At 44.0% G+C, this 26,569-nt stretch overlaps 1 protein-coding gene across 1 annotated transcript in view; it reads left to right on the forward strand.

Moving 5' to 3' along the window:
- Positions 1-25,228, forward strand: part of POLR3H (RNA polymerase III subunit H) — a 70,526-nt gene extending 45,298 nt beyond the window's left edge. Inside the window, exons 4-7 of the mRNA XM_075320881.1 lie at positions 5,057-5,143; positions 19,482-19,545; positions 22,898-23,105; positions 25,018-25,228. Coding sequence (XP_075176996.1) covers positions 5,057-5,143; positions 19,482-19,545; positions 22,898-23,105; positions 25,018-25,071 — 413 coding nt within the window. The 3' untranslated portion in view covers positions 25,072-25,228. The remainder of the gene's footprint in view (positions 1-5,056; positions 5,144-19,481; positions 19,546-22,897; positions 23,106-25,017) is intronic.
- Positions 25,229-26,569: the final 1,341 nt, after the last annotated feature.

A 26,569-nucleotide genomic window follows, 5' to 3' on the forward strand; every position in this document is an offset into this window, starting at 1 on the left:
GCTAATCAGGAAAATTATAGTTCAATTAAAGGGATGGAAAGGTCTGCCACTTCCATTACTGGCAAGATGTCACCTGATAAAAATGATGAGCTTTCCTAGGCTGCTGTATCCCTTCCAGACAATCCCGCTATTGCTAAAACTAAAGGATGTGAATAAGCTCAACTCCGCGTATACAGAATTTCTGTGGAGGGGAAGGAAACCCAGAATAAAGCTGCGTACGCTGATGAAGTCAGCAGAGGAGGGAGGTCTAAACTTTCCAGATGTCCAAGGGTATAATCTTGTATGTATCATGAGGCATGTAATTGATTGGGTGAGAGGAACGAGTAGGCACTCAGATCATGCGATGGAAACTAAATATGCGTCACCGTGGGATCTGACGTCCATTCTGCACTCCCCACTATCCAGGGTTGAAGGGCACATAAGGAACTCAATTATATTCCGAGACACCATGCTAACATGGAAGTCGGTAAGGAAAAAACTGGGGCTCTCATGGAAAGTGTCCAAGTACTTGAACCCCTGGGCATTCCCAAATTTTCCCCTGGGACGAGAAAACAAGCTATTTACTAGATGGAAAGAGAGGGGAGTCAGGAGAATGATAGATGTTATGAATGTGGAGGACAGGAGGTGGATGACAGGTCGGGAAGTGCTGGATAAGTACAACCTTAATAGCTCACATGTCATCCAGTATGAACAATTGAAACATGGAATAATAGGAGACCTGGGTGTGGTTGGAAGAGAGCTGAACAGAAGTTCGATTGATGAGTTACTGGAATGTGATGTAACAAGTATAAATGTCTCTAAAATTTATCGATCGCTAAGGGGGGTGCTTATCTCTCGGGAGGATAGTCGGACTTTAAAAGCGTGGGGGAAACAATTGGGAAGGGAAGAAGTGGTGGATGATATACTGAGAGGATGGGTACAAGTGCGGAAACACATTACCAATGAGAGATGGAGAGACACTCAATTCAGAATTCTACATAGGGCCATTATAGGTTTCAACATACCAGGTAGGGATAGGTGGTGTCCTAAGTGTCAAAAAGAAAAAACGGATATGCTGCATGGGCTATGGGAATGTGAGACAATCGCTAGGTTCTGGAACCAAGTCAGACTATTTGCCCAGTCAACATGGGGAATTTTCAGCAAACTAGACTTAATGGTGTGGATTTTCCACTCCTTTGAGGGAGGAGTAGGAGGAGGACCGAGCACGCAGGAAAAGAGGAAATACGCAATAACGCATGACATAGCCATGATAGCTAAGCGTTGCATCTTAAAACACTGGATTCAAAGGGAGGGCCCATCCATAAAGGAGGTTGTGGGCGAACTACACAACCTTCTGAAGTGGGAAAAACTAGAAGCGGAGAGGGATAAAGATGGGTTGACAGCCAAGTTTTTTGTGAGATGGAGACATTTTATTGAAAGCCAATTCACACAGGGAGAAATAATTAACCTGATGGCACCTTTTGTTCACTCGGAGTGGTATATCCTGAGCGATATCCAGGACAGCCTGGGTAAACTGAGAATCACCTAGGAGGGGGCTCTGGCGGGAGGGGGAGACGAGACGGTTGGGAATACCAAGACACGCTAGCAAAATTGAAATCATTCAGGGACGACACAGAGATTTAACGAATTGTATTGCATATGTTATATTATATTTCATTACCTATGTTTTGGTTTAATGTTACTGTATACTATCTTAAATCGAACAGCAACATGGAACTCCAAATTGGGGTATCACCCACCTCTATGTCACATTTTGTCAGACGAATGTTCTTCTTTTGCAATGATACTTGTCATGTTTTTACAAATTTGAAAAATCAATAAAAAACGTTTTGGAAAAAAAAAAAGTTAATACTTCATCAATCTGCTTTACTGATAAATTCTGAGGGAAATAAAAGAATAAAATTATTATCATATTTATGATAAAAATGAAACACTTAGAATCTGTTACTTTCTCTTATTGTTTTATTTTAAATATTATTATTCATATACAGAGATCAAATTATTAATTTATAACATTAAACTATCATTTTACTAAATGAAAATATGACCTTGATTTACTATCACTAACTTTAATATATATATATATATATATATATATATATATATATATATATATATATATATATATATATATATATATATATATATATATATAATGTGCATAGATTCACTGTATATGAATAAACATATTTATCAAACAATAAAATTAATTTACCCAGAAATCCACTTTATTTAACTGAAGACCATACCTAATTTTTTCTTCAAAGATTCGATTTATTAGATTCCCTTTGAACTTATAGGAATCTCTGAACTTATGTAATTCAAGGTTTTCTCTTATTTGAGAGAGAATGTCTCTTTCTGGAAAACCACCCAGCTGTCGCGGACTATCAAACCCTAACCCAGGGAAAGAGTCTGCACAAGACACCTGTTTCTGTCTTTCAAAGCTATTACTCATCATTTGTCTGGGATTTTCAATCCCAGTGACCAATCCCTTCACTGGTGACAGGGGTTTTTCCTGTGAAAAAAGACTTTTAGATGATAAAAATTGGGGTGGATTGTATGGTTTATAACACGTATGCATCTTCCTCCGAATTGCATACACCCTGTCACAGAAATATCTGGATCTGGGAGACACTGTTGGTTTTTCACGGAAACTCTCCCTTTTTCGTGTTGGTTTTTCAGAATTAATTAATCTCTGTCTTGATTGACTTTGGCGACTTCTAACAAAATTGATAAATGTCGTACATTCGAATAGGGACTTTTTATTTAATGCCACCGCACAAGCTGCATTATCAAGGAAATTAAATTTCTTGATGAATAAACGTATCATTCCATCCAATCTGACATTTGGAATGACTGCCCTATACAAACGTTCAAAAACGGACATAAATGAGAACGTACTCTCATTCTGTTCAATTTGTAATTCCTTCAACATCTGATAGTTTGGATCAGATTCATTCCTTGCACAGAAGATGAGATATTTCAGCCTTATGATATCGTTATCATTTGAACAATCAAATGTCTCATTGTCAGAAGACTTTTTTAATGCCAATTGTCTAAAGAAATGCTGAGGTAACCACATACGGAATAACTGATTCGTCTCACTATTGGTTAAATTTAACTTCTCAACGGAACTTTCAAATATCTCTGAATTTCTGCAAACATGTATTTTAGGATTATATGCGGGAATTAATTTGCATATGTCCAATAGACTCTTTCTAAGTCTAATTCCTAAATTTGTCTGTTCTATTTTTAGAAACTGATCGTCGCCATTTTCTCTCTCCACGTGTCCTTTCTGCACGTCTCCCACTCTGGCTCCTCCCCCTCTTGGCTTCTCTACGTCATTTCCTGCTTCTTTCCCAGTATGCTGAAAATGACCTTGATTACGTAGCACATGTCTGCCGCCATTATCAAAATTCTGATTTGAAACATCACAGTCTAAACCTGATTTATCACTTCCAACATTACAGTCAGAATTCACAATATCACTGACTGACATTCCAGGGTCTAAGCAGTCTTTGGATTTCTCTGTCACTGACTCTCCTGACAATTCAGGTTGTCTATTTCCACCATTTTTACATTTTTCTACGATCAACTTGTGAAAATCATAGACTAAATGACAGACATTTCTGATTTTCTGTTTCTCTCTATTAAAAGACCTTGCACATTCTACACGTGAATTCTCAAGGTCACACTCCTCATAAAAGCGTAACCAAATCTCTTCCACATTAGAAATATCTGAATAAGTGAACTGAAGTTTACTTTGCTTAACATATGAAGAGATAAAATCCATTTTCTTACCTGAAATGATCAGATGATCTGATGGATGATCCTGTAAGACTTGATTCACCTTGTTCAACCCGTCCAATACTTCTTATGGACTGACTCTATCTTTCTTGCTCAAAAATACGTCAAAAGTTAACTTATGTGGCTTTATAAAGTCTTTAAAGTTCATTTAAAAAAAAACATTCATGCAACTTGACTTATACGTATTTCCTAGGTTCTGCGTGATTTTTATAAATTGTCGATTCCTGATCTTTTGCAGGAGATATATGTCTCTGTCTCTCCCCCCGTATGCAAAGTGAAGGAAGAAGCACAAAAAATGTAGAAAAAACACGAATGACCTGGCTCGCCAAAATGTTAAAAAATATACTCTTAAATATATTTTTCTTCAAATACGTAAAGGCGCATGAATGAAAAGACCTCAAAAATGTAAAAATAAATGTATTTTATCTATTTAAAAATGGTTGCCAGGGTTCAGTTACAGGAAGGAAAAATAATATACTTTGATGGCTTACGCAAAGAGTTCATTTAGTCCATACTGATCAATGGGAAGTCTTTACCCATCTTTCTTTGGGTCCTGAATGGCAATGCAGGGAATGTCATCTCTTAGGCTGGACAACGTGTCACATCTTGCAGCACTGGAGTCTTCTAACAGCAGGCAATGTGGAGGAGCGAGCCAATAGCCCCCTCCATCGTGTATTATATACCAGCTGTTTAGTCCATATAGGGTGTTCTAGTGGAACATAGTTGAATATAGTTCCATATTACGTAACCTTCTGGAAGCTTCGGGAAGCTTCGGGAAGTATATATAAATATCCTTCCATGCCAGTACTGAAGTATACTCAATATAGATATTTTAATACTTATCCCTTATAAAAACTTAATTAATAAACTATGCCCTCCAACATAAACAGAGCTGTGAACTTATATGTCCTTCTATAAAATATTTGATAACTAGATGTATTAATTTTAATGTTTTTACACTCATAAATAAGGACGACCACCTGGCAGCAAGTTTACTAGTTCTCTAATGACTTTGTGCTGATAAAACTGTGATTTTATCAAAACTGTAGAAGCTGCCGAGTAAGTGACACATACTGGAATCACTATCTCTGCCCCTACATTATGCTTCTCAGATTAGGTGGCAAAAACGTAATTCCCTTTTAAATGATAATTTAGCCATAATTGGTCATTGTGGGTAATTCCTTTTCATTTTCCTTCTCTCAGATTTTGATAATCTCTTTGAAGTCATTGTCTTGCTTTTACCTTTCAGTCCACTTCCGATATGTTGTCTTCCACCCTTTCCTGGATGAGATCCTAATGGGAAAAATCAAAGGCTGCAGTCCGGAAGGAGTTCACGGTGAGTGCCAGATTATTATTATGCTGCGCACCATGTCTGAAGAGACCCATGATGTCTCCTAATGCGCAATCTTCCAGTGCTAAGAACATACATTTCACAGTGCTGAATAATTCTGACTTCTCTGCTTGCAAAACAACTATGGCATTCTGAAAATGTCCAAGGCCACGTGGTGTATACTTTTAAAGGGAACCTGTCAGAAGAAATTTCGCCCAAAACCTAAAAGATTCCCCCTCTGCAGCTCCTGGGCTGCATTCTAGAAAGGTCCCTGTTATTATTGTGCCCCATGTGAGACCAAAAGAAAGACTTTATAAAGTGGTACCTTTTTGTATTCAGATAGTGTAAATGTGACACGGGGGCGGGCTCTCTGGCGTCCGTTATTCTGCCTCCTGGTCCTGTATGCCGCCCCCATCGCTCCTTTCCATAGCTGATGCACCGCCCACTGCTCCAGCCATCCCTGCGCATGCCCAGTGCCAGTCTCACGGGACTGAGCAGTGTGACCGCTGGTGACGTGTGCGCAGGCAAGTGATTATGGGCGGGGCTGTGATTGTTATCAGCAAGTACCCGCCCATAATCTCGTGAGCGCGCAAACATCACCAGCGGTCACACTGTGCTCAGGGTAGTGCTAGACTGTATGGGCTGCTTCCAGGGATGACGTCCCTTTTGTCACGTGATAGTATTTTGAACACGCCCCTATCACGTGACAAAAGGGACGTCATCCCTGGAAGCAGCCCATACAGTCTAGCACTACCCTGAGCACAGTGTGACCGCTGGTGAGGTTTGCTCGCTCACGAGATTATGGGTGGGTACTTGCTGATAATCACAGCCCTGACCATAATAACTTGCCTGCGCACACGTCACCAGCGGTCACACTGCTCAGTCCCGTGAGACTGGCACTGGGCATGCGCGGGGATGGCTGGAGCAGTGGGCGGTGCATCGGCTATGGAAAGGAGCGATGGGGGCGGCAAACAGGACCAGGAGGCAGAATAACGGACGCCAGAGAGCCCGCCCCCGTGTCACATTTACACTATCTGAATACAAAAAGGTACCACTTTATAAAGTCTTTATTTTGGTCTCACATGGGGCACAATAATAACAGGGACCTTTCTAGAATGCAGCCCAGGAGCTGCAGAGGGGGAAGCTTTTAGGTTTTGGGCGAAATTTCTGCTGACAGGTTCCCTTTAATTACTCAGATACACTAGGATCCAGTATTTCCTGTACAGTCATGTAAGACCAGGGACACCCCAAATAAAGTTTCTTGAAAGTGTGCGTATGTGGCCATATTAATGTCTATAGTCAAACAATACACACTACAGTTCAAAAGTTTAGGGTCACTTAGATATTTCCTTATTTTTGAAAGAAAAGCACATTTTTTGTCAATGAACCTAACGTTAAATTAAACAGAAATACACTTTATACATTAATAATGTGGTAAATGACTATTCTAGCTTCAAACGTCTGGTTTTTAATGCAATATCTACATACGTGTATAGAGGCCCATTTCCAACAACCATGACTCCAGTGTTCTAATGGTAGATTGTGTTTGCTAACTGTGCTAGAAGGATAATGGATGTTTAGAAATCCTTTGAAAACCCTTGTGCAAGTATGTTAGCACAGCTGAAAACAGTTTTGCTGATTAGAGAAACTATAAAACTGACCTTCCTTTGAGCTCGTTGAGAATCTGGAGCATTACATTTGTTGGTTCCATTAAACTCTCAAAATGGCCAGAAAAAGAGAACTTTCATGTGAAGCTTGACAGTCTATTCTTGTTCTTACTAATGAAAGATATTCCATGCGAGAAATAGCTAAGAAACTGAAGATTTCCTACAAAGCTGTGTACTACTCCCTTCAGAGGAGAGCAAAAACAGGCTCTAACCAGAGCAGAAAGAAGTGTGAGGCCCTGCTGCACAACTGAGCAACAAGACAAGTACATTAGAGTCTCTAGTTTGAGAAATTGACGCCTCACATGTCCTCAACTGGCACCTTCATTAAATAGTACCCGCAAAATGCCAGTGTCAACATCTACAGTGAAGAGAGAACTCCAGGATGCTGGCCTTCAGGGCCAAGTGGCAAAGAAAAAGCCATATCTGAGACTGGCTAATAAAAGGAAAAGATTAATATGGGCAAAAGAACACAGACATCAGACAGGAAAATTGGAAAAAAAGTGTTATGGACAGAAGAATCGAAAGTGTGAGGTGTTGGGATCCCACAGAAGAACATTTGTGAGACGCAGAACAACTGAAAAGATGCTGGAAGAGTCCCTGACGCCATCTCTCAAGCACGGTGGAGGTAATGTGATGGTCTGGGGTTGCTTTGGTGCTGGTAAAGTAGGAGATTTGCACAGGGTAAAAGGGATTTTGAATAAGGAAGGCTATCACTCCATTTTGCAACGCCATACCATACCCTGTGGACAGCGCTTGATTGGAGCCAATTTCATCCTACAATAGGACAATGACCCAAAACACATCTCCAAATTATGCATGAACTATTTAGGGAAGAAGCCGGCAGCTGGTATTCTATCTGTAATGGAGTGGGCACAGCCCAGTCACCAGATCTCAACCCTATTGAGCTGTAGTGGGAGCAGCTTGACCGTATGGTACGCCAAAAGTGCCCATCAAGCCAATCCAACTTGTGAGAGGGGGAAAGCATGGGGTGAAATATCTCCAGATTACCTCAGCAAATTAACAGCTAGAATGCTAAAAACCCACACAGCGCCTAGCAGGGGGTTTTCCATGGTCGCACAGGCATCCTGGGGTTAATCTGTTTCATATTCATGGTTTAGTAGGGGTTAATTTGTGTCATAACATGGAGTGGTCAAGCTGGTAACACGGACAGCTGGAATTAACCGGTTTTGGCCAGCTGTTGCGTGCTTGCTCATTCTAAGTTTCTGATTGGCTGTGCGCAAAAAGTGCGCGAATTTGAGCTGTATTTAAGACGGTGTCCGTGGGTCAGCTGTACAGTTCCAGCTGACTGAAGCAAGAAGCATGGAAGAGATGCTGAGGGAGCTGGTGCGGAGAGCGGGGGAAGAAGGCGGCGAAGACTGGCTGCGGGCGTGCCTCTCTACTGCGGCACCGGTACCCGAGCCTGAAGTTATCGATGCAGCGGCGACGGATGAAAGGAGCGGAGAAGAGGAGGTCGCGCCGCTAGTGGAGACAGCTGCCGGCAAGAATCTGCGGAAGAAAAGAAGTCGGCGGGACGTGTACTCACCTCCGCCGTTGCCAGCGAGGAAGGGATCAAGCAAGAAGACGTCTGTGAGGCGGCGAGATCAAGATGAAGTATCGCGTGAGCAGCGGCGTCATGGAAGCGGGACGGTCGGCGTGTCAACAGGAAGTGCGACGTCATCATGCAGCGCGGACCGGAAGAAGATGGCGGCGCCCAGTGAACGCGGCCGCTGTAGAGACCGGAGCATTGCGCCGCTGCCCATGCAAAAAAGCCTTTCTGGGGCAGCGGCGGCGCTCAGGGTCTGGACAGGCAATGTGCCTGTAGCAGCGGGGAGCGATTGCCGGTCGGTCGCAGGGCGACAGCAGAGCGAGGACGAAGAACCGGTGTTCCTGGACGCGGCCCCCAGTGAGAATAGAGGTGAAGAGGTCCGTGGCCTGCTGCCAAGCGGAAAGGGTAAGAACACCCATACACTGCCTAATGTTTTAAATTCTGTTTTTAATGCTAACGAGTTTAGGGAGTTAGTTAATAATGCTGTAGGGCAGATATTGCAGAATAGGGTTTGTGCTAGTCAGGCATCTGAGCCGTCTGCCTTGCGTAGGGACAGACCCTCGGGTGTAGCTGACACGTCTTTTAAGGAGGTACTTACGTGTGAAATCTCCCCTCTCGGTTTCCATTTGAGTGCCTCCTTGAAAGAAAAAATTTGGAACAGGGAGTTCATTGATTTGTTCTCCCTGTTGCAGTGTACTAGAGAACAGCAGCATAAATCGGATAAGAGAGAGGAAAAACAGGATTTGGAGGGTAGGAAGGTGTACAAATCGTTTAATAATTGGGTTCAAGCGTTTGCCATTTATGCTGCTGTTCTTGGTGAGAAACGTCCGGAATTGTGCAGCGGACTGTTTCAACATTTGGATATAATTTTGGAGGCATACCGCAATTTTGGCGGTATGGCATGGTTAAATTATGATGAATCTTTTCGTCAAAAAATAGCGATTCATCATGGTTTAACATGGGGTGTAAAGGATGTCGGGCTTTGGCTCAATCTAATGCTTCCACAAAGGAATGTTGGATTGAGACAAACATCTAATCAGACAATAAAGAAGGGAGTGTGCTTTGCCTTTAACGAATCCGCTTGTCGCTGGTTAAATAATTGTCGTTTTCGGCATGAGTGTTCGTTTTGTGGCGGAGCACACTCCATGTCAAAATGTTTTAAAAAACAAGCTCAAACCACACAGCAGTTGCAGAACACTAAGGAACACATTTCAAAAAGCAGCGACTCCAGTGAAATGGGAAAACATGCTGCCATGGTTAGAAATGTTCCCAGACAAGGAGAAGCGTAGGGTGGTTTTGAATGGTTTTAGGTCAGGTTTTCCGGTGCCAAAATTCAATGGGGTTGGTTGTTTAATGTTTGATTTGCGTTCAGTTAATGAAAATAAGGACATAGTGAGGGAAAAAATAGCTAAAGAGGTTGAAGCGGGTAGAGTAGCAGGGCCTTTTGAAGGGCCTCCGTTTGTTAACTTTAGAGTATCTCCTTTGGGCTTGGTGCCGAAGAAGGAATTAGGTACCTTTCGGCTTATACATCATCTATCTTATCCAAATGGTTTTTCTTTGAATGATGAGATAGATTCATCCTTGGCCTCAGTAAAATACGCGTCATTCGATATGGCGGTTGATTTAGTGAGGCGTTTTGGTAAGGATGCGCTGCTTGCAAAATCTGATATTAAATCGGCATTTAGGTTGTTGCCTGTGGATCCTGATGGTTTTAGTTCTTTAGGTTTTTCGTTTGACGGTTATTTTTATTTTGATCGTTGTCTCCCCATGGGTTTCTCCATGTCGTGTTATTATTTTGAGGCTTTTTCTTCATTCCTGCAATGGGTAGTGGAATTTGAGTTACCTATAGGGGGAATTGTTCATTATCTTGATGATTTCTTATTTGTAGGAAAGGCTGGTTCTACGTGTTGTCAAGATCTGCTCTTTAAGTTTATGGCGATTAGTGATTTATTTGGTATCCCGTTAGCAGAGGAGAAAACGGTTTTTCCTTGTAGTAGTTTGGAATTTTTAGGTGTTTTGATTGATTCTAAGAAAATGGAATGCAGATTGCCAATTGAAAAGATTGTGAAATTAAAAGAGCAGGTATTGAATATGTTGGGGAGAGAAAAAGTGACATTGAAAACGTTGCAGTCATTGCTAGGATTGTTGAATTTTAGTTTGAGAATTATTCCAATGGGAAGAGTTTTTTCTAGGAGTTTGTATGATGCAACAAAAGGGGTTAGATCTAACAGGTGTCATATTAGAGTGACGAAGCATATGAAGGATGATTTAGTTGTTTGGTTGGAATTTTTGGAAAATTTCAATGGGATTAATTGTTGGCAGGATGATTTTCAGTCGTCCGAATCCTTAGAGTTATTTTCTAACGCAGCCGTTGGTGTTGGGTATGGAGTATTGTTCCGTACGCATTGGTCAGCAGAGTTATGGCATGAGTCTTGGTTTAGATTAGGCATTATCAAGAATATGGTAGTATTAGATCTGTTTCCAGTTTTAGTGGCTTTAATGCTGTGGGGTAGTCTTTTGGCAAATAAGAGGATATTGTTGTTTTCTGATAATCAGGGAGTGGTATTTAGTGTTAATACATTGGGGTCCAAGTGTCGGTGGACTGTTAGGATTTTGAGGCAGATAGTGTTATGCTGTCTTAAATTCAATATTTGGATTAAAGCAAAGTATATTATGGGTAAGTCCAATGTTATGGCGGACTCTCTTTCTTGTCAGCAGTGGGAGGAGTTTCATCGGTTGTGCCCAGAGGCAGATCAAGACAATACAGCCTGTCCGCCACACCTTTGGCAGGTTTTATGGGACTGATTCCAGTTGTTATTCAGAACTCATTGGCGCATCGTACATGGACGGGGTATGCGTCAGCATGGGTTAAATGGTCAAAATTTTGCGCTATTAACAATTTCAATCCGCAGGTAACTAACTCTGTTTCAGCCTTGCAATTTGTTGATGAACTGCTCAGGGCTGGTGTCACTTATGCTTCATTAGCGAAATTGATCGCTGGTATTTCCTTTTTTCTGAAGCTTGGTGGCAGTAAGCCTTTGAGTGGTTTGTTTGCAATTGTTCAAGTGATAAAAGGGCTGAAAAGATTGAATTTTCAGCCGGATTCAAGAAGACCTATATCTATTGAATTATTATATCAGTTATGGGAGGTCTTGAATTTGGTATGTTTAAATGAGTTTGAAACGTGTTTGTTTCAGACGGCATTCACTTTAATGTTTTTTGCAGCATTGCGAGTGGGTGAATTGCTGAGTGCCAGCAAAAGTCGTCCTTCAGGGCTGAGAGTGGAGGACGTGTCTTTAGTTGACAATCAGTTGTTAATTAATATTAGAAGATCTAAAACAGATCAGATGGGTAAAGGGTCAATAATAAAGCTGAATCCTTTTATTAACACATGTATTTGCCCGATTGCTAATCTAAAAAGGTGGCTTCAATTAAGGCCCGTTGGTAAGGGGCCATTGCTTGTACATACTGGAGGTGACCCTGTTACAGTTTTTCAATTTAATAGCGTGTTGAAGAAATGTTTATGGAAGCTGAACATGGGTAAGTGTAACATTTCATCACATTCATTTAGAATAGGTGCAGCTACAATGGCTGCAGGGTTTGGTCTCAGTGAGGACAGTATTAAAGCTATTGGGCGATGGCAGTCTAAAAGTTTTAAGTTATATGTTAGGCCTGATCTACTAATTTAATTGATCCTCATTCTTTCAGGCCCAATAATCGTCTGGATATTGGGACATTCTTACGTTCATTGGGCACAGAAGAGAGCGAGTCAGCGGCAATATTCTGAAAATTTGTCGTTTGATTTGGACTTTATTCAGGTTTCGTGGTTTGGCTATAGAGGGATGGTTTGGTCACAGTTAATGGAGAAATTACGTAAGTTGTTATTGTATTATCCTTCCCCTGACGTGATCATTATTCATCTTGGTGGGAATGATATAGGGAGAGTAAACACTGTAAAGTTGTTATGGGAAATGCATAGAGACCTTCTAGCCATAAAGAATTATTTTCCCAATACATGTTTAGTTTTTTCTGAAATAATTCCGCGTTTAGCTTGGAAATTGGGTGGAGTACAATTTATGGATAAAATTCGTAAGAGGGTGAACAGAGATTTGGAGAAGTTTTTTAAATTGTTAGGTGGTTTTACATATAGACACCTTGATCTTGAAGGCTTTACGCCGGGATTATTTCGACAAGATTGGGTTCATTTGTCAGAAATAGGAATGGACATTTTTAATCTGGGGCTGCAATCAATGGTAGAAAAGTGGTTGTGTGGTTTTGTTGGGGGGGTCACGCCTGTGTAGTCGTGTCCTGGTGGGAAAAATCACCCAGTTTTTGCTGGGTGGATTTGGTTTTTATTTAATAGAAGTATGGTTGAGTAAAATGTTTCATTAATTCAGTTTAAAGGTGGATCTGTGAATATCTTATATTTTATGAATTTTAGTTGTTTTTAATTCTTATGAAACTCTTAATAAAACATCACGGCCATTTTTCACCATTATTGACTCTGCTGTTTTTATTTTATTTATTGTTGTATAGTTGGTAAGTTAAGTATTAGTTATATTAAGGTATGCCTTGTGCTACCATGCTAAAAACCCACACAGCGCCTAGCAGGGGGTTTTCCATGGTCGCACAGGCATCCTGGGGTTAATCTGTTTCATATTCATGGTTTAGTAGGGGTTAATTTGTGTCATAACATGGAGTGGTCCAGCTGGTAACACGGACAGCTGGAATTAACCGGTTTTGGCCAGCTGTTGCGTGCTTGCTCATTCTAAGTTTCTGATTGGCTGTGCGCAAAAAGTGCGCGAATTTGAGCTGTATTTAAGACGGTGTCCGTGGGTCAGCTGTACAGTTCCAGCTGACTGAAGCAAGAAGCACCCGCCCTCCCTCCCAGGATGTTTTTAATTTTGTAGTTATGTCGTGATGTTTTGTTAGAGGGAAAAATCACCCAGTTTTTGCTGGGTGGATTTGGTTTTTATTTAATAGAAGTATGGTTGAGTAAAATGTTTCATTAATTCAGTTTAAAGGTGGATCTGTGAATATCTTATATTTTATGAATTTTAGTTGTTTTTAATTCTTATGAAACTCTTAATAAAACATCACGGCCATTTTTCACCATTATTGACTCTGCTGTTTTTATTTTATTTATTGTTGTATAGTTGGTAAGTTAAGTATTAGTTATATTAAGGTATGCCTTGTGCTACCATGCCAAAGGTCTGCAAAGCTGGAATTACTGCAGAGGAGCATTCTGTGCCGAAAGCAAAGTCTGAAGGAGAACATTATTATTTCAAGTAAAAATCATTATTTCTAACCTCGTCAATGTCTGGAATATATTCTCTATTCATTATGCAATTTATTTGATAAACAAAAGTATGATATTTCATGGAACAGACAAAATTGTCTGGGTGACCGCAAACTTTTGAACTGTAGTGTATAAAGATGTTTATTAAACGGCAAAAGTCACCTCCTTTTCACTTACTCAAGGTGAACTTTTTCCCTTTGTAGATGATTGATGATCATCTGACTTTTTTTCTTTCTTTCTTTCTTAATCCTTCACATACTCACACTATTTTTCACGCCTGAGCGAGATCTTTGGATCTATGAATGGTGATACATTTTTAACAAAGAACAAATCTAAGAAAATGTCTGAGTTTTTAATTAAGGCTATGTTCACATCCATAGGATACAGTTTACGGGACCTTTGACAAAAAAGTGTGTGTTGGTTATATGCTGAAGGGACGGGCGGTTGTGAAGAAAGACTGTTCCCAGCATAGCTATTATTTAATTTATTTTAGTTGCACTAAAGAGCAGTTGTTTTCCAGTGGAGGGATAACTAACATAGAAGCCTGCACTGTTACATGTGAGACAATCCACAGCTTATCCAATAGTTACATCATGTCAAAGGCCAGCGATCGCCTCCAACACTTGTTTTTGTGCTGACACTTAAGGCCCCTTTACACACTGAGACTTTCTAGCGATCCCACCAGCGATCCCAACCTGGCCGGGATCGCTACAAAGTCTCTGGTGAGCTGTCAAACAGGCAAACCTGGAAAACGACGCGACAGCGATACGGACCTGCAGAACGACCTAGCTAGTCATTGGGGACGTTGTAAAGCAGCTTTTTGAAAGGGAAGTCGCTAACGAAGTCGCTGTAAAGTCCCCTTTACACACTGAGACTTTCTAGCGATCATGCTGCACAGCGGGAAACAAAGGACCAAAGAATGGTCCTGAGAGATGTGTAGTGATCAGCAACTTCACAACAGGGGCCAGGTCGCTGATGTGTTTCACACACTGCAATGTGGCTGGGGAGGTCGCTATTACGTCACAAAACCGGTGACGTTACAGCGATGTCGTTTGCGATGTTGCAGTGTGTAAAGGGGCCTTTAAGGCCCAGTCACACACAACGACTTACCAGCGATCCCGAAAACGATGTGACCTGATAAGGATCGCTGGTAAGTCACTAGGAGGTCGCTGGTGAGATGTCACACAGTCAGACCTTACCAACGATGCAGGAACAATACAGGTCGCAGTAGCGACCTGTATAACAATCTCAGCAGTCACTGTGACCCTGTCACACAGTGTCAGATATATCTGTGTCCTGCCCAGCAGGACATCGTCTTTGAAGAAAATAGCCTGGACCATTCTACAACGACTAGAGAACCTACAGCAGGGGCCTGATCGCTGGTAGGTGTCACACATAACGAGATCGCTAACGGGATCGCTACTGCGTCACAGAAACCGTGACTCAGCAGCGATCTCGCTAGCGATCTCATTATGTGTGACGGTACCTTTACACTGAACATAAGCAAAAAATCTTGGAGAGTAAATATTTAGCTCTTGGTCTAATTCACTCAAAATCTCTGTATGTAATCCCATCTTTAAAGTGATCTTTGCTGTCCAGATTCTATGCAATAAATACACTGTTGGGTAAATATTTAATACTAGAAGGTGGCCCGATTCTACGCATCGGGTATTCTAGAATTTACGTATTGTGTAGTTCATGTATGATTTTTGTTATATAAATGTTGTTGTGTGTAGTTACCAAGTGTTTGTGTAGGGCGCTGTACATGTTCTGGGTGTTGTCTGGGTGTGATGGGGTGAGAGCAGTGTTGTTTGTGTGTTGCGTTGTTTGTGGAGCGCTGTGTGTGTAGAGTTGTGTGTGTGTGTGTGTGTGTGTGTTGCGCGGTTTGTGTGTGTGGTGTGTTTTGGGGGGAGGTATGTTTTGTGCAATGTGTGTGTTGTGCGGTATGTGCGTATATTTGTATGTGCAGCGTTGTCTGTGTGTGGGTGTCTGTGTAGGGCAGTTGTTTGTGGTTCCCAGTGTGTGTGTGTGGTGTGTTGTGCAGTGCGCGCGTGTGTGTGTGTTGGGGGGAGGTGTGCACTTCCCATCGTGCTCCATCCCCCCATGCAGCGCACTCCCCATCGTGCTCCATCCCCCATGCAGCGCACTCCCTATCGTGCTCCATCCCCTATGCTGCGCACCCCCCATCATGCTCCATCCGCCATGCTGCGCACTCCGAAACGTGCTCCATCCGCCATGCTGCGCACTCCGAAACGTGCTCCATCCGCCATGCTGCGCACTCCCAAACGTGCTCCATCCGCCATGCTGCGCACTCCCCATCGTGCTCCATCCCCCATGCTGCGCACTCCCAAACGTGCTCCATCCGCCATGCTGCGCACTCCCCATCGTGCTCCATCCGCCATGCTGCGCACTCCCAAACGTGCTCCATCCCCTATGCTGCGCACCCTCCATCGTGCTCCATCTCCCATCCTGCGCACTCCCAAACGTGCTCCATCCGCCATGCTGCGCACTCCCAAATGTGCTTCATCCGCCATACTCCGCACTCCCCATCGTGCTCCATCCCCCATGCAGCGCACTCCCCATCGTGCTCCATCCCCCTATGCTGCGCACCCCCCATCGTGCTCCATCTCCCATGCTGCGCACTCCCAAACGTGCTCCATCCGCCATGCTGCGCACTCCCAAACGTGGTCCATCCGCCATGCTGTGCACTCCCAAACGTGCTCCATCCGCCATGCTGCGCACTCCCAAACGTGCTCCATCCGCCATGCTGCGCACTTCCAAACGCGCTCCATCCGCCATGCTGACCACTCCCAAACGTGCTCCATCCGCCATGCTGCGCACTCCCAAACGTGCTCCATCCGCCATGCTGCGCCAGCATCAGCCTCTCTGCCCGCAGCATCAGCCTCTCTGTCCCCAGCATCAGCCTCTCTGTCCCCAGCATCAGCCTCTCTGTCCCCAGCATCAGCCTCTCTGTCCCCAGCATCAGCCTCTCTGTCCCCAGCATCAGCCTCTCTGTCCCCAGCATCAGCCTCTCTGTCCCCAGCATCAGCCTCTCTGTCCCCAGCATCAGCCTCTCTGTCCCCAGCATCAGCCTCTCTTCTCCCAGCATCAGCCTCTCTCATCCCAGCATCAGCCTCTCTGTCCCCAGCATCAGCCTCTCTGTCCCCAGCATCAGCCTCTCTGTCCCCAGCATCAGCCTCTCTGTCCCCAGCATCAGCCTCTCTGTCCCCAGCATCAGCCTCTCTGTCCCCAGCATCAGCCTCTCTGTCCCCAGCATCAGCCTCTCTGTCCCCAGCATCAGCCTCTCTGTCCCCAGCATCAGCCTCTCTGTCCCCAGCATCAGCCTCTCTGTCCCCAGCATCAGCCTCTCTGTCCCCAGCATCAGCCTCTCTGTCCCAAGCATCAGCCTCTCCTCTCTGTCCCCAGCATCAGCCTCTCTCCTCCCAGCCGTCCCCAGCATCAGCCTCTCTCCTCCCAGCCTCCCCCAGCATCAGCCTCCCCCAGCATCAGCCTCTCTTCTTCCAGCCTCCCCCAGCATCAGCCTCTCTCCTTCCAGCCTCCCCCAGCATCAGCCTCCCTCTCCCAGCCTTCCCCAGCATCAGCTTTCCCCTCCCAGCCTCCCTCAGCATCAGCCTTCCCCAGCATCAGCCTCTCTCCTCCCAGCCTCAGCCTCTCTCCTTCCAGCCTCCCACAGCATCAGCCTCTCTCCTTCCAGCCTCCCTCAGCATCAGCCTCCCCTTTCCAGCCTTCCCCAGGATCAGCCTCTCTCCTCCCAGCCTCCTTCCTCCCAGCCTCCTCCTCCCAGCCTCCTTCAGCATCAGCCTTCCCCTCCCAGTCTCCCCCAGCATCAGCCTCCCCCTCCCAGCCTTCCCAAAGATCAGCCTCTCTGCTCCCAGCCTCCTCCAGCACGCCGTGCTCCTCTGCCGACACTCACACACACGATCGCATACACTCACACACACCCGATCCCGACACTCACACACACCCGATCCCGACACTCACACACACCCGATCGCATACACTCACACACACAGACACTGACGATATCGCACATACGCGCTCACAGTCACAACATCCGGAGATACCACATGCTTCTGGCCATGTGATCCTCCGTCAGGTCCTGGAAGGTCACAACAGCACAGTATCGAGGCCGAGAAGCAAGCGATATCGCCGGATGCTGTGAGTGTGTGGATGCGATGTGATGTGTGTGTGAGGTGTGTGTGTGTGAGAGTGAGTGTGATCTGATTTGTGTGTATGTGTGTGTGTGTGCTGTTATGTGTGTGCGTGTGGATCTTCCGCCGCTGCAGGACCTTGATGCGCTTGTAACCATGCCAACGTATCCCGTCCCCCGCTCGCACGGGAGCCCACACCACTCCCGTGCGAGCGGGGGATGGGGGACGGGGGGGGGGGGGGAGTACAGTACTCACCTCCGTGACAGCCGTGTCAGTTCGGGGAATGCGCGGGGGGGGGAGAGGGGGGGGGGGGGAGTACAGTACTCACCTCCGTGACAGCCGTGTCAGTTCGGGGAATGCGCGGGGGGAGGTGGGCGGGGCCAGAGCTAGCGTGCGTTGCGTGAGGGGGGCGTGGCGTGGCCGAATTGCCAATGCCTGCAGGGTGCCGGGGCGAGAGGCCAATCTGTGGGGGGGCGGAGCCTGGGCGAGCGACTGGCCAATCCGTGTGGGGGCGCAGCCTGGGCGAGCGGCCAATCGGTGTGGGGGGGCGGGGCCATGGCGAGCCCAGCGGCCAATCAGCTTTGTGTCACCGGAAGGACACAATGTCACCGGAAGGACACAATTTTGAAGCATGACAGACAGACAGACAGAATAAGGCAATTATATATATAGATGTCTGCTGCAGAGAACCATTCTTAAGCACTAGTGGTGGGTGAAGCCACAGATATCCGGAATCGGTGAGTGCAACCTGATTTATTTATTTAAAAACAAACAAACAAAAAACCTGGTGTGGGATCGGAATTAAGCCCAGATATCTGCTCGGACACCAATTCCCATATAAGTCTATGGGGACTCGAATCATGTGCTTTAAAATGGTGGTAGAAAGGATAGGGAGATTAGAGCAGGCGCGTTACACTTACCAGTCTCTGTGCGGCTGTAACACTTCTTCCGGGGTTGTTCATTACCCTCATGCATTGTCACTGCTTCCCCCGCCCACCATCAGTGCCAGGGTCTGTGATTGGTTGCAGTCAGATGCGTCCCCACCCTGTGTGATAGGGTATGTGATTGCTGGGACTTCCGATCATGCGCACTAAACTCATGCTGGTTGTAAGCTTCCCGGTTTGACTGAGGTACAGTGTGCATGACCAGAAGTACTGAGGACTCCGGATCATACCTAGGGCACATCCATAATCTGCCGGCCGCCATGACCAGTGAGGTATGTGCGGCGTAGCTGCGTATTCATTAGCATGTTAGTACTCTCACAGGGGCATGCCATGTGGGCCAACTAACTAAGGGGAGAAATGCCCTTGGGACTAGTCCCCAGCCTCATTAGCATACGATAAAAAATCTTTAGAAATACTATTTCTAAAGATCTCTTTATCTATGCTAGTGTATACAGGGACAGTTAGGCAGGGATTAGCAATATACACCCAGAACTGCTCGTGGTACTCAGTACATATTGCACCTGACAGGTTCCCTTTAATTTTGTAGACTAGTAAAACTAAAGATGTTCTTTTAAGCAACTGGCAGCTTTATATAAACATTTGGTCCTATGAAGAAATGCTTTTTTCTTGGGAGGAGTTGTGGACATGCTGTTACACTTGACATCTGTCTTATTTTGTGTCTTTCAGGGTAGTAATTCACTCTTATCTCTCCTCAGTTTCTCTTGGCTTTTTTGATGATATCGTTATACCTCCCGAGTCCTTGCAGCAGCCTGCAAAATTGTATCCTTTTAAAACCATGTATGCGTTTGATAGATATGAATGCAATTCTACTCTGGGTTATATTAGCTAACAATAGGTTTTTGCTTTGTTTTATTTCCATGTGGAGTTTGGCATGTATTCCTTAGCAACATTCGGGTGAAATCGGCAATGGAAATTGCACATTACTGTTAAACAGCTGGGTTTAAATACGTTTTGTGGGAGGAACAAATAATTGATAGTAATAATAATAGTGATAGTTAATGATGGTAATAATTAATAATAGTGATAATGGTACTATTAATTACTAGCAATTATTATTAATAATTAATGAATATTAGCGAGGAACATAAGTGAATATCATACTATAAAGAAAAAGACATGGATCGCACATCCCAAAAATACAATGATCTAAAAGCCGCTAGGCAAAATTTTTTTTAATAGAACATGAGGTTCTTTTGTTACCATTCTGATCAGATTGTATTAAGCCCACTGCCACGTCACGGCAAACCTCTTGAGTGGGTCCCTAACCTGACCTTTTTGTGTGGCACCGTGCACCGACCACCGCCGCAGCGACAAAGCGCCAGCAGGGCGGGCGACCTGGTGCCTCACAGCACCCATGCTGCAAGGCAAAGCCCCCAAGGCTCCAGGCCGCGCCGCCCCACTGACACCACACCACCACAACAGCAGCCACCACACAGCACCAACACACAGTGAGAGGAGCTGTGCACTCACCTCCCACTGGCTCCCATATGTGAACTGGGAGCAAAAAGAAGGCTGACCCCTCTTGCAGTCTCCTGCTGATTAAAATCACCTGTGCCAAATGGGGGAGAGTGCAGATCCAAGCAAAAAAAAGAGGGGGATAGACTGATATAAATACCATACTATCTTTTTTTGGTGCTGCTTTTGGAGGTGAGTGCACAGCTCCTCTCACTGTGTACTGGTGCTGTGTGGTGGCTGCTGTTGTGGTGGTGTGGTGTCGGTGGGGCGGCGCGGCCTGGAGCCTTGGGGGCTTTGCCTTGTAGCATGGGTGCTGTGAGGCATCAGGTCGCCCGCCCTGCTGGCGCTTTGTCGCTGCGGCGGTGGTCGGTGCACGGTGCCACACAAAAAGGTCAGGTTAGGGACCCACTCAAGAGGTTTGCCGTGACGTGGCAGTGGGCTTAATACAATCTGATCAGAATGGTAACAAAAGAACCTCATGTTCTAAAAAAAAAAAAAAAAAAAAATTTTTGCCTAGCGGCTTTTAGATCATTGTATTTTTGGGATGTGCGATCCATGTCTTTTTCTTTATAGTATGGTACATAAGTGAATATACTTTACCAAGGCCATTGGCACTTCTAGCTGCTGCTCTGTATGGCAGGTTCTATTCTCTGCCTGGTCCTTTCTTTCAAGGGGATTGTCCAAGACCCTTAATGTCCTTTAAAAATATCTATCTTTAAGCCCTCTCCTCTTTTCTAATTTGCTTTATTATAAAATTACCTACCATTCTCCCTATTCTGCTAATTTATATATGGTTTTTTTTTCTTCTTCTTCTTAAAGGGAACCTGTCAGGTCCCCTATGCAATCAGAACCACAAGCAGTTCTGGGTGTATATTGCTAATCCCTGCCTAACCTTCCCAGCCTATAGTAGTATAGATAAAGGGATCTTTAGAAAAAGAATTCTAAAGATCCTTTATGATATGCTAATGAGTGCAGGGACTAGTCGCAAGGGTGTTAATGTCCCTAGCTAGTCGGCCCCCTTAGCATGCCCACAGGGACATACTAACAAGCTAACATGCTAATGAATGCACAGCATCAGAGGTATGGTCACTCTCACCTCTCTGCTGCCACCGCGCCCGTCACTGGATTTAGGCTCAGTGCGCATGATCCAAAACTTCCGGTCATGCGCACTATGAAGTCGGGTGTACGTGTCCTGGCTTCAAACTGGTGTAGTGCGCGTGACTGGAAGTCCCGGGACCTCTGATCGCGCACTGTCCCTAGACCCAGCATTCTGAGGCGGTGCAACGGACACAGGTACGCGTATCACTGCCAATGATTACACTGGACAGTGAGCATTGAATAGCATGTTAGCACACCTCTGTGGGCATACTACCATGCTAAGAGGGTTTAATGAGCACAGGAACTTTTAACCCCCTTGTGAAAAGTCCCTGCACTCATTAGCATATCATAAAGGATCTTTAGAAATACTTTTTCTAAAGATCTCTATCTATGCTACTAGATGAAGGAACGGTTAGGCAGGGATTAGCAATATGCACCCAGAACTGCTCGTGGTTGTGGGTGCATATTGGACCTGACAGGTTCCCTTTAGCTTCCTATGATGTTTCATTTGAGGGAACCTGAACAGGATGTCACAGGAGGATGGCCTTGCAGTCAGTCATCTACAGCTCTTACCATCCCCATAGAAACAGGATGTCATAAAGGGGTGGCGCTCCGATCCCCTGATGATATCCTGTTTCAGGGGAAGTGACAGGGTGACCAAAGCTGCTGTCCACGCGCACCAACATTTTCAATGACTACCTTCACAGCTTCCACCACCACACTGAAACGAATCCTCATCAAAAGAAGGCGCTGTAGTTACACTATGTCTATCAACGCCCCCTGATGATTTGTTTCAGGGCAGTACTAGACTTTGGGGGGGTGGAGTGGCGCTACTTCTATCACCACGTCTGATGATGATTCAGTGGTGACAGAAGCTTTTTCAGTGGGGGTGATGAAAGCTGAGGAGAGGTGTTTCATGGCCTGCCTCCTGTGATGACATGTTTAAGACTCCTCTCAAAGAAACCTCACAAGACGTAAAGGAAAAAAAACACATATAGAGAGGGTAGTAAGGAACTTTATAATAAAGCTAATTACAACATGGATAGGAGCTAAAGATACTGTAGATGTTTATAACGGACATTATAGGTATTGGACAACCCCTTTAAGTACCAATCATTTGTGCTATAGCAGAGGACTTTTGCACTTTCTCCACACCAGTGTAACGACTTTTTTGGGCAAAAACAAACTGAAAAACCGTCATTACTAATAGCTGCCACCATCAAAAGCAATACTGGCAATGTGATGAATAATGTCTCATCTCTGAGGTGTACTGAAAAGTCTTTGGCATGTCCTCCTTTTTTTCCCTCCCATCCACCAAAATAAAGAAAAACATAGTTGCTTTGTCACAGGACAGGACCACGCCTGACCATAGATCTGGCAATGCAGTACTTCTCCATTGAAGTGAATAGGCTTCTACCATACACAACCTGTGGGTGGTTGTGGCACAGTTTATAGAATAGATTACACACGTTTTTTCTAATCCTGGACAACCAACGTATGGAAAGACTTTGAATGTTTAACATTAAGTATGTGTTTTTCCGTAACGCGATAACTCCAGTGATGAAGCAGAACAAGTTTGGGTATGGGAATATGAAACTGAAGAAGGAGCTCATGACCTGTACATGGATATTGGTGAGGATATCCGGTTCCGTGTTGTAGATGAAACCTTTATAGACACGTCTCCAACTGGACCAAGTACCACGGAGTCCTCCACTTCCACAGCTACAGAGGAGCCACAACGCAAAGAGGCTCCATACACATTAGTGGTAAGACGTGACACCATGGATAATTAAGAGAAAACCATGATCATTTCCTTTGTTTTATTGACCAATTCTACTCTATTGTTGCAAAAAAAAACCCTCACTAATCTTTTATCATAGTTTTAGGTTTCTATGACTTTAATAGGATTGACATTCATACACTGGTTCTAACAAGGTGCACTTTATTCACCACATTTTTTGGTTGTCTGTCAATGCACCAGAAAAACTCTTCTGCACCGCTTTCAGCCGGCGGAGAATTGCGGCATACTTTACTGCGATTTCTGGTGTAGGTTGTGGCAAGTTTGCCTGCAGAGACCTTTCATCTCATAGTAAACTTTGCCTACTCTAGTTGCTTTGAAAACGGTTGATGGAAGCAGTAACCCACAAAGTCACAAATATTTGTGCAAATGTGACTACTGACAATATTTCAATCCAAAAGACAGGCCTACATCTTTGGGAGATTTCCCCTATGTCTATCCTGCACATTCTTGGTTTTCCCAAACATAGTTCATGTAAAATTACATTTATAGGTACAATATATTTAATGAACCTCAAAGGCAAAAGAATAAAAAATATTCTAGTTCAAACTACGTGCATTTAAGTACAAAAAAAAGTTAAAAAAATGATCTTGAAGGTGCCCAAATCCATGAATTATCAATCTTGAGAGGTCTGTGATTTCTCAGTGTCCTCCCTGTTCACCTGTACAATCCGTGCAGAAAGTAACCATAAATCTGAATCATCAGTGTTCAGTCTCCTGTTACAGCCAGGACAACTTTGGAGTCTGGTGAACAGTGTAACCCCCTGGACCCCAAGTGTGCTCCTTTAAACTATTTACTACCCACCACCAGGCACTCCTAAAGGGAATCAGTCAGCAGGTTTTTGCTACCTCCTCTGAGAGCAGCGTGATATAGGCAAAGAGATCCTGAATCCAATAATGTATCACTTAGGTTAATGGCTGCAAGCGTACTGACACAATCAAAATTTTTAGCTTTAACCAAGTAGTTGAGCTGAGAAAGCTGTTCCCACCCACACCAGGCTCTCCATAGAGATTGTACAATGACAGTGAGGTGTTAGTCAGAGGAGGGGGCATGCCAGACTGCCGTGCATGTGACATTGTAGTCCAGCATTGATAAGTCCTGCTGGTTAAACAAACATAGTAAATAAACAGATCAGACTGTGACAAGACAGGCCTCCCTGCATTCCATGTTTTAACCCTTGCAGCAAGCTGGCTTCAGCTTACATAGCAAAACCCTGCTGACATTCCCTTTAACCTATTCAGTGTGGCTACCATCACTGTATTGAGCAGGCTAAGGAGCTGAGCCAGATGTATTACATAGCTGGCACTTGTGTATCACTTTAACCCCTTGAATGCTGCTGCTAATCATCACAGAACTACAAAGATGGAAACTGCAGAGGCCTTAAGCAGTCCTCCCGCTGCCATGGCAACCCATCATCTAGCTACCATTGCATTTCGGGAGGCAGGCCAATGGGAGCCAGTGCACATGTACATTGGTGATCGCACTATCGCTAGTTATTGACAGCAGCATTTAAACTATTATTCAGCAGTGATCAGACAGAGCACAGGTTGCTATTACAGGAAGATGCCGGCTGTCTGCCATGTCAGCTCTGGAGTCTGCGACATACATCAAATATCAGTTGTCAGTGTACTATTACTCCACATGTCGGTAAGGATTGAAACAATAGATGTGCACTCAAAGCCATTTTTGCTTTTCTTACAAGATCATAATTCTACTTTGACACAAAATTGTATAATTGTGTGTATGTGCTTATTATGGTAATGTGATCATGGTTTGCTGATACTAAATTTTGGTATCAAGGTTACACATTATTCATTGCCTTTATTTATAGCAATGCATTTATAATCCTCAATCTTAACTACTTGTTCACCTTTTCTTAGGGTTCCATAAGCGAGCCGGGGCTAGGTCTTCTATCCTGGTGGACCAACAACTGAAGATTACGGGATCTGTTTATAGCTTTCATATATTCTCTGACTTGAGGAGGGAGGACAACGTGCTTTTTGTTTCTTTTTTTGTATGATGATATGTTAATTTAAGAATTTTCATGGCTTATGTGAAAAATTTGTGTAATATAATTCTTCAGTTTAAGTATTTTTTTGTTTTGTTCATTGGCTTGTGTAAATGCTCAGTTTGTCTTGTGTGTATCTGGTTATTAGTTGTGTGACCACCATTTTGGTAAAGGTAAAGAGCATTAGAAAAACCCTGCCCCTGCAAGTGATGTTGGGGTTGAGGAGTGTAGTCGGGAATAGAAAAGGGTTAGGTTAGGCAATCCTGTGGGGTCAGTAAGCCAAACGTCTGTTTTTCTGCACTCCAACTCGAGAAAAAGTCGGCAGTTGAGTCGGAGTGTAGAAAAATGAGTTTGGCTTGCTGACTCCATGCCCCTGGCCTAATCCTGACCCTTTATCTTTTCATGCATGATAGTTAGTAATATTGAATTTGCTGGTACTTACAAAATGTTCTGACAATGGCAAGACTCTGTTGCATGGGCAAATGGAAATGATCATGGGCATCAGATTCCGAAATTCTAATTGACTGTCGAGCAGCAGCTGAGAATACAGTGTAAAGACCCTCATACACATTTGTTTAGCCGACTACTATCTCTCCTGACTCTTCCCCCCACACACACACACACAAATTTTTACCTTGGTGAAGTGTTCCTGCGTTCTGAGAGTCACTGCCGGAAATATTTGGCTGTTGCAAATCCTTGGATCTTTCTCTTCCCCTAACATAATCTACTGGGGGTAGAGTTGGCTGACAGTCTGTTTATGGGTCCTAACAGAGAGGAAAAAACTAATATGTGCTAATAGCAAAAGGAAATCTGTTATTACTTTTTTTTTTCTATAAATTGGGGCCTTCAATTGATGCATCAATTGAAGGCCCCAATTTATGTTGCATCAATTGAAGGCCCCAATTTATGTTGCATCAATTGAAGGCCCCAATTTATGTTGCATCAATTGAAGGCCCCAATTTATGTTGCATCAATTGAAGGCCCCAATTTATGTTGCAACATAAATTGGGGCCTTCAATTGATGCAACATATTTCAATGATCAAAATTTTTACACCTTCCTAAATAAAGCAAACGCCACTAAAGATTGTAAAGATTGAAAGTGGTGAACGAAGGTAAGTGTCTTGTTATATTTCTATGTTTGAATATTTGTTTTATTTCAGATATGCTTTTTCTGGACTTCAATTGATTCCCTGGACTATGGCGGAGGTGCACGTGTTTTTTTTTTTTTTTTTTTTTTTTTTTTAATAAAATAGTAAATGAGGGAGAGTTTGTGGGAGTATCTCTTGAAATATTTTTTTTTAATTACTGGGTTTGCAATGGAGAGGTGTCTATCAGATACGTCCATTACTAAAACCAGGGTTTGATGCCAACTGGCATCGACCTCATAAACCATGACCTGGTGTGGTGGCAATCAGAGTAAATC

Source organism: Anomaloglossus baeobatrachus, chromosome 8 (assembly GCF_048569485.1).
Source record: "Anomaloglossus baeobatrachus isolate aAnoBae1 chromosome 8, aAnoBae1.hap1, whole genome shotgun sequence".
In the NCBI taxonomy this organism is placed as follows: domain Eukaryota; kingdom Metazoa; phylum Chordata; class Amphibia; order Anura; family Aromobatidae; genus Anomaloglossus; species Anomaloglossus baeobatrachus.